At 38.6% G+C, this 8,874-nt stretch overlaps 1 protein-coding gene across 2 annotated transcripts in view; it reads right to left on the reverse strand.

The window, feature by feature from the left end:
* Positions 1–8,874, reverse strand: part of LOC114285223 (Glycosyl hydrolase family 38 protein) — a 40,614-nt gene extending 31,740 nt beyond the window's left edge. For both annotated transcript variants that reach the window (XM_082891894.1, XM_082891897.1), the window contains exons 1-12: positions 8,423–8,874; positions 8,248–8,331; positions 7,167–7,255; positions 6,907–7,081; positions 6,493–6,612; positions 6,309–6,392; positions 6,145–6,216; positions 5,902–6,015; positions 5,298–5,398; positions 5,084–5,177; positions 4,129–4,290; positions 3,924–4,013 (exon numbers count right to left, since the gene is read on the reverse strand). In XM_082891894.1, the coding sequence (XP_082748020.1) occupies positions 3,924–4,013; positions 4,129–4,290; positions 5,084–5,177; positions 5,298–5,398; positions 5,902–6,015; positions 6,145–6,216; positions 6,309–6,392; positions 6,493–6,612; positions 6,907–7,081; positions 7,167–7,255; positions 8,248–8,331; positions 8,423–8,635 (1,398 nt within the window). In that variant the 5' untranslated portion in view covers positions 8,636–8,874. The remainder of the gene's footprint in view (positions 1–3,923; positions 4,014–4,128; positions 4,291–5,083; positions 5,178–5,297; positions 5,399–5,901; positions 6,016–6,144; positions 6,217–6,308; positions 6,393–6,492; positions 6,613–6,906; positions 7,082–7,166; positions 7,256–8,247; positions 8,332–8,422) is intronic.

Consider the following 8,874-nt stretch of genomic DNA (forward strand, 5'->3'; position numbering starts at 1 on the left):
AAGATAGTGGCATATGATAGTGGTGTTGGTGGTAGATAGTGGCATGTAAAGAATATGATAGTGGTGTTGGTGGTAGATAGTGGCATGTATAGAATATGATAGTGGTGTTGGTGTTAGATAGTGGCATGTATATAATATGATAGTGGTAATATATAATATGTAAGTGGCATATAATGGGTTATAATGATGTTTGTAATATCTCCTATATAAGGAGTGTCATTTGGTCTTATAAAATAAGAAGTTTTGAATATAACAGAAATATATTCCTTCTTCCTCATATTTTCGGAGTTCATCTTCCTCATATTTTCTAAGTCAATCAATAATATACATCAATTTATTTTTACATGGTATCAGAGCAAGGTTAAGAATCTCGTAATTTCGCTTCACCGGCGGGCGGCAACCTCGCCTTGGCCGCCCGCCGGACCTCAACCTATTCCGCTGATAAAATCAACAAAGATTTGTGCAACTGTAGTCATGTGTGAGGCTGATGGAGAAGAATTCTTCACCTCATATAACGAGACAGTCTGGAACTGGAAACACTGCACCATTCTGCTCTGGAATTCTGCAGCAGCTAGATTATAGCTTGGTTGAGTGCCAAGCTTTGGTTCTTCCACCCACTCGTGAACTTGCCCAGCAAAGTGTGAAGGTTCATGCTTGTGTTGGAGGGACTAGTGTGCGCGAAGATCAGCGCCTTCTCTCCAGTGGGGTTCATGTTGTTGTTGGTACTCCTGGTCGTGTGTTTGACATGTTGCGGAGACAATCACTTCGCCCTGTTTGCATCAAAATGTTTGTCTTGGATGAAGCTAATGAAATGCTGTCACGAGGTTTTTAAAGATCAGATCTATGATATTGTTCTCAGTTGCTGCCACCCAAAATCCAGGTTGGGGTGTTCTCTGCCACAATGCCACCAGAGGCTCTTGAAATCACCAGGAAATTCATGAATAAGCCTGTGAGGATTCTTGTGAAACGTGACGAACTCACTTTACTTTTTCTCTCTCTGGGCCCTTTTTTCTATCCACTAGACCCACTTTCATCATATCCATGATTCCCCTTACTTTAAAACCAAACCTCTATCTACCCAGACAATAGGCAGCAACCCTCATTCATCACTTTTCTCCCCTGCATCTGACCCACCACCACTGGCCATCCAAACCTTCTGGCAGTGGCTCTCCAGCGAAGGAATCATCTCTTCCAAGTCTCCGGTGAAGCCCGGAATTGTACCTGAAGGTCTGGGACTGGTTGCTCAGAGAAACATAGCTCAAAATGAGGTCGTTTTGGAAGTACCCAAGAAGTTCTGGATCAACCCAGATACAGTCTCGGGTTCGGTGATTGGGAGTGTTTGCGGTGGTTTGAAGCCTTGGGTCTCTGTTGCTCTGTTTTTGATCAGAGAGAAGAAGTTAGGAGATGACTCCCAGTGGCGATATTACATTGATATTCTTCCAGAGTACACTGATTCTACTATATATTGGTCCGAAGAGGAGCTCTCTGAGATTCAAGGGACCCAACTTTTGAGCACGACAATGGGGGTGAAAGAATATGTGCAGAGTGAATTTGAAAACAAGAGGAAGTTTACTTTTTGTCTGTGGGTGTTTGGGATACTCAAATCAAGAGCATTTTCTCTCTCTCACTTTACTTTTTCCACCACCCACAAAACATTATCATCACCAACACCAACCCCACTCAACTTTCTTTTCTTTTAATATATATATATATATATATGTTTATTATAATATATTACCTCAAGCTCCCACCATGTCCACTTTTGCACACTCAATCTTCACCTTTTGCATCTCACCCACGTTGCTCCACTTTCTTTCTTTTATTTTATTTTATTTTATTTATTTATTTATTTTATTTATTTATTTTTTTTCATTAAAAAAATAAAAATAAAAAACAAAAAAAAACAAACCATTGCAGGTTTTCACAAAACCGTAGGCCAAGAACCCAAGTGAACCAATCTCCTTTTTCCCTCACTCTCTCGTTTTGATTTCACATATATTCTTATTATTTCTTTCTTTTTTTATTTCTCTTTCACTTTATTTTTCATCTTTTTTTCCATTATTATTTCTGTGCAAAAAAAAAAAAAAAAAAAAAAAAGAAGGAAACAGACGAACTGCACACCAAACCATATTTTATTCATCTCAGGGATCAACCCTGATCACAATTTTACACAAAAAAAAAAAAAAAAAAAACAACAACAACAACAACAAATCAAAACACAACACCACAAGATTTGTTTTCTTTTCTGCAGACGGCCACCCACCGACCTCACTTCTTCGCCTATTCCGCCGGTCTTTTCTTCTTGCCTCCGTCCTGGGCGGTCCTTGACGGTGTTGCCTCTGTGTTTCCCACTCCACTGGGTACGATCACTACTCCCTGCTCCTCCACTGCAGCATATGGCGAACCTCCAAATCGGAACATCATGGTGGCCTTCCGCTTCAGCTCCTTATTTTCCGCCTTTAGCACTCTTATCTCTGCTCGCGCATCCTTATACATGCGTTGGAGCAGAGCCATCTGGGAGTTTAACTGTTGCACCTCATTTGTCCTACTCTGCAGCCGATGCGACAAGTTTGTGACCGCCGTCATGGTCTCCACACATGACTTCAAAGTATACTGATTGGCCTCAATATCTGTTTGCACTGCCATTTTTTACTCCACCGACCGCATAGGGAAGTTCAACGGTGCAAAACCAGAGGCGCTTGGTTGCGGTTCAAGGGCCACCGCACCAGTTATTTCTCTTGTGGACTCGTTCAGGTCTGGAAAGAGCGTGAGCAGACCACAGGAAGAGGAGGCCATGTTCTGGGTAGCTGGACGGGAAGAAGAGGCCATGTTTTTGGGTTGCTGAGTGTTTCAGAGAAGGGTTGGTTACAGAGTGTTACAGAGTGTTACAGAGTATCTCTCTCAAGACAACGAAGAGTTTCTCAGAGGTTTTTAGCCAGTTTTTTGTCTTAGCCTCAGCCTCAGCCTCAGCATCCGTCTTGGTTAAATAGCCAAGGCAAACACGTGCATCGCGCGCCACTTGACGCCAGACGACAAAACGGGCGCGCAAGCCAATGTGGTGACGCGCCTCGCCATCATGTCCGGCACATCTTTTTATGACTTGGGCTCGCCTTTTGATGGCACGCCTTTTTATGGATTGGGCACGCCTTTTTATGGCACGTCTTTTTATGGATTGGGCACGCCTTTTGATGGCACGCCTTTTGAAAGATTGGGCACACCTTTTGAGGGTGCGACTTTTTAGGGGTCCGACAAGACTCTGTAAACTGTCCCGACATTGATTCCGGTTAGCTCCTTCATGGGTCCGACAAGACTCTGTAAACTGTCCCGACATTGATTCCGGTTAGTTTCTACAAGGGTCCAGCAAGACTCCGTAAACTGTCACAACAACTGTCACAACATTGTCTGCTACAACGGTCCGACATGACCCCATAAACTGTCTTCTACATCGGTCCAACAAGCGCCAGTGTCTTCTACATCGGTCTGCCATAACCATACAGTCTTCTACAACGGTCTGACACGACCATACAGTGTCTCCTATCCATTTTTTATTTTTCAGATTATTTTCTTGTTTTGTTACTCTCTCCAAACTCAAGTTGGTTAGTTCCTATCCCCCTTGAGTTTGCGGGGGGCTGTTAAAACCTACCATCACCTACTCCACCTACTACACCTACTACCACCTACTACACACCTACCACTACCACCTACTACCACCTACTCCACTACATCTCCTATATAAGGAGCCCCTCACCATTTGTAATTGAAAACATACAACAATCAATAATATACATCAATTTATTTTTACAGCTACAATAGCTCTTGTTTGCAATTCCTGGGCTGTTATAGTCACACTTCCTAATTCACAAATCAAGAATTTTAGATGGGGGTGCTAAAATGAAATTAAAGTTGCAAAGTCGAAAAATCACCTGGCTCAATGTTGGTAAGGTTGTGGCACATTGGTCCTTCGATGTTGAGTTAGTTAGGCATGACAAAGATGAACTCACGACAGCTTCTGACTACGTAAGGTATTGAATTTGAAAATATAAACATAACTTCAGTATTAGCATCAGTAAAGGGGGTGGGGGAGAATAAACCTAAAAGGTCAAGTTCATAAAATAGTCAGCAGCCCACCTCAGAAGCTCCATGTGCCAAGCGCTTTTCATAGTCATTTGTTGTATGTTGTTTAGCAGTGCCAGAGACAGCATCATGGTGCTGAGCAATTCCTAAAGCATCTCCTAAACTGTAAGTATTGGGACCAGTCCTTCCAGCCAGGAATTCAAGTTGGCGTGCAGCCTACATTGGACAAAGGGAACATAAACTCATTATCTTGTTTGATTTAGTTTTTGAAATTTGTTTTCAATATTTTGTTTTTTGTATTCTTTTTTTCTTTAGTGAAACCTTTTTCATATTTTAATCAATTTTTTTTAGATGCACCTAAGAAGTAAATTTTTTTTGAAGAAATCTAAAAGGGTTATTAAAGACAAAAAAAATAAGAACATAAGTTGATTTTTTTTTTTTTTTCTTTCTGATTTAGTGAACTTTTTTCAAATTTGCTCACAAATATTATAGTTTTTAGATTCATCTAGATTAAGTGCATCTAAAAAAAAATGACTGAAATGTGAAGGAAAACATGAAAAACAAACAAAGGCTTGGCTGAACTCGTCATAAATAAAAGCTAAAAGCTAAAAGCTAAAAACACGAAAAACAAAAATTCTATAACAATTTTTGAGTTTGAAAACCAAACAAAGGCTTGGCTGAACTCATCATAAATAAATGCTAGAAAAGAATTAGAGTGCCCATCCAGTGCATGACAAATGAAAACGTGTCCTCTGTCCTCACGGGACATATCCAGTGGCCACAATTGGCACTTCAAATGCCAAATAGAAATCTTGGTTTTAGTTGACGATTTCATGTTTACCAATTCAAGGACCAAAATATATTTGAGTTCATAAGTGTATAGACTCAAGAGATTCATTTGTGGAGTGAAGATGCTGGCTCTCTGCAGCAAGCATATCAAGTGAACAACACAAAAAGATCCTCGTTATGACTCAATGAAATCCTCAAGAGAGAAACTATAATTCCATACCAAATAATATCCACTCAACATGCGAATATATCGCTTGAAGGCGGGGCGACTAGTAAAAAATCCAGTCCAATAAGCATTTGTATCGTCTGCATATCTGTTTAATATTAAAAGACAAGATTCTGTATCAAGGATTAGGGTGACAAGAATATTCAGATAAACTGCAACTTAAAGTAGTTAAAAAATAAATAAAATAAAATAAAAAATCAATGCTCACGGAAAATAGTCCTCAGTTTTCAGTGGCCACGATACATTTTCGGCATTTTTTGCATCTGTGTAGAGAGATGGGGTAGAATACAACACATTTATGCGACCATCCTGCAAAATCCGAACTCACTCTTAATGCAGACTGAGTCTAAGAAACTTATATATCAAAAACAAAAAACAAAAAGAAAAACAAATCTGCCTTGGAAGTTGGAACACATTTATGTACTTCAGTGTATGGTACTCAATTAAGTTGTCAATGCACCCATAGGAAAATGGGCTCTCAACTCTAGTCCATAATATATTTGGATCCAACCACTCTTAGACCATGTTTGTTTGGGTAGACATGAGCTTGGGATTGGACTAATAGTCCAATAAAATTATTAATCCGATGTTTAGTTAAGCAATTGAAGTACGGATTAATTATTTTAAACTTGACTATTAGTTAAGATAGGATACATAATCCAACGGATTGGTAGTCCTAGGACTATTAGTCATGGGAATACTAATCCAGTCCACACAAACAAACATGGCCTTAAGGTATATATATATATACAAGCAACAAAGTCAAGCTCAGAAACAAAAAGTTCCAATTGTTTAAATATCTCAAAATTTACCTTGTTAACATAGTGAATTAATTTATCCATTTGTTTGAACCAAGACTCAGCATATTGATATTGAAAGTCATCTCCCATTGTCCACATAATATGATTTGTCCTTGTCACATTTGCCTATGTATAAAGAGGGTCAAACGTATTATAAGTTAGTGTATGTATAAAATTTTTTGTTCTAGCTAGTTCAACAGACCTATTAAAATCCAAACAACATGAGCTCCCAAAAAAAAGGAAATTAGAATTTACTTGAGTGATTGCAGCATTAATAACATCATTAACTCGTTGTTCAACATTGTAGTCATATAGAAGAGGATTATCCTGCAGTTGCAGCATGCATCAGATGAGAAGAGACAATCACCAAAATACTAGAACAAAATTTTAGCGGGCTCATGCTTGCTTAATAATGGAACCTGGACAGGCATGAAGTCATCAGAAACTTCAAACTCGAACCCGTTTGGAGGACTATAATGAACGGGAAATGTATTAGTAAAGATCTGCAAGCAAAAACAAAAACAAAAAACAAAGTGAATAACGAATAAAGAGAGCCATTTAAAAGAAAGGATCTGGAACAGAAAAGCAATTGCAGTTCCAGACCTGAGAGGAGGAACCAAAAGTTTTGGATCCACGCCATACAACTTCAAGAGATTTATCTTGCTTGCGCTTTGCTCTGTCCTGATAATCAATCCTCGCAAAATGCACTGAATCGAAGCCAAGCTAAAGAAGCAACAGAATTAAAGAAATTTCAGGCAATATACATTTCATTGACTCAAAGGAAATTTATAACTTGTGCCAATAAATTTCAGCCCTGAATCTGAAACACAGAGTGCTTTTCAATTTTGAAAGAATGACAAGTGCAGCAGTACCAATGTAATCAAACCACTTCAGCAGTTGACTTGGCAAAACAAACTTATGAGCATAAACATGCTTATTTATGATAGCAGGTTGCAATCACCATATTGGCCATAGATTTTTGGCATCTCAACATCATAATTCGTAAAATTTGTGTACCTCAGTCCCAAGTAGGTAAGCTTGCACAGCTGAGTGGCCAAATGGATCAATCTGCCATCCAGCACGAGGTGTTATATTGAATTGGTTTTTGATTGCGCGATGACCAAGGGTTGTTTGGTCAATCATGTCGATGTAATGGCTTGTTGCTTCATCATGCATACACCAACCACCATTTCTGCGCCAAAGAATCATTTTTGCGTTAATGTATACCAGTATCCTGGACAAGGAAACAGAATACACGTTACAGGTAGACTACATACATGAATTCGAATTGACCAGCATCAACGAGCTTTCTAACTTGTGCTTGTATTTCCACACTCTGTCCTACCCACCATCTTTGGAAAAAAGCCTATAATTCATATTGGCGTCTGTCAGTTAATTTAAATTTAAATTTAAATTTAAATCCCTTGAAAAATAGAAGAAATGATAACGCTTAAATTTATCAAAGAAAAATATTGCATAATTTTCTATAGCACATTCTGCTTTGCTTTCTCAAAATAAAAATGTACAAGCATTGGCTTGGACCTCTTCCACATGAATTACAAGAAATCTAATCAATTGCTAGTTAGTTTTTTGCATCCTAGTTCAATGGTTATGGTCAGATGACCTATTACACATTTTCGAAAATTCACAGTAATTAATGAAATTCTTTCTTAAGTAATTACTCTGTAACCATTATTCATTTGCATACACTGTCCATTAATTACCATCAATTTTAACTCCGTTAAACCCTCTCCAACTCTCTGTTTGTCTACCCTCTCAACAAGTTAACTCATCATCTCTCTTCCCCTGATTTCATATTGTCTTCTTTACCTCCTGCAATCAGTCTTCATCTTCTGCCATTGTTGGAGTAAACATGAAGATGATGTCGTTGAACCAATAGATCCAAGTAGTAACTTGAATCGGAAAAACAAATAAATCCAAGTTGCGGAGTTACAATTATGTGACAAGGAAGAGAAGATACAGAGATGAAAGGATTAACAGAGTCCAAAATTACTTTTAATTGATTTACACGTGTCATCATCTGAAGAATGGTACAGGCAGATGGTACAGGCATTAGGGACAGGGGATCCGAAGCCTAATGAATGAGACAGAATGGAAATGCAATTTAATTCAAAGCTAAGCAGCTAGAAGGTGAGGAAAACAACCAAAAACAAATATGACTGTCTAAAATTTAGTAATTGACTTGGATCTAAAATGGGTCTGGTGGGAAAAAAAGAGATTCATGTACGTAGCCAAGCATACAATTAACTTCATTAAACTGAAACAAGAAGTTCACTTATAATTGAAGTTATTCCAGACATAATAATTAATCAAATCTTCAAATTTCATTCATTTTACCATTTCAGCAAAAATAAACTTCCTATTCGGATCTTTGAGCAGCGACACCATAACCGAGTCGAGCACATTCTCAACACAAGCACCCTGCACAAAATCACCAAACAATCAGCATCCAATTCAACATACCCCACAAACCAATACTCCAGCAAATCCAAACTCATATACTGAGTATGACCTGTATGCTGTTATTTGATCCAACATAGTACTGATCAATAGTCTTCAACCAACCCACATCATCATGAGAGTGAGGAACAAAATGGACATTCAACTTTCCCTCAACAATGCCACTCCCAGTATTGTATTTAATATACCCATACCCATTAACACCTCCGAAAAAACAGAGCAAAACCCATATGCAAACAAGGGCTGAAACTGATAAAGCTGACATTTTCAAAACCAGAAAATCCCTCTATAGCTTCTACAACCAAAATCTATGGAGTTTAGAGGGCAACTTAGAGAATCCACAAGAGTGATGCAACCAAAGTGATCTATGTTGGGTACTGACAAATGGGCATAGGTTTCTCCATTGGATTGGAGAAGCCGGCCAAGGGATGGGATTTGGGTGGGACCGTTTTATCATATTTGCCTGGGAAAAGTTCGCAGTTGAAGTTGTTGGGTTTGAAAAAA

This window comes from Camellia sinensis, chromosome 1, assembly GCF_055761805.1.
Source record: "Camellia sinensis isolate YWXY chromosome 1, ASM5576180v1, whole genome shotgun sequence".
In the NCBI taxonomy this organism is placed as follows: domain Eukaryota; kingdom Viridiplantae; phylum Streptophyta; class Magnoliopsida; order Ericales; family Theaceae; genus Camellia; species Camellia sinensis.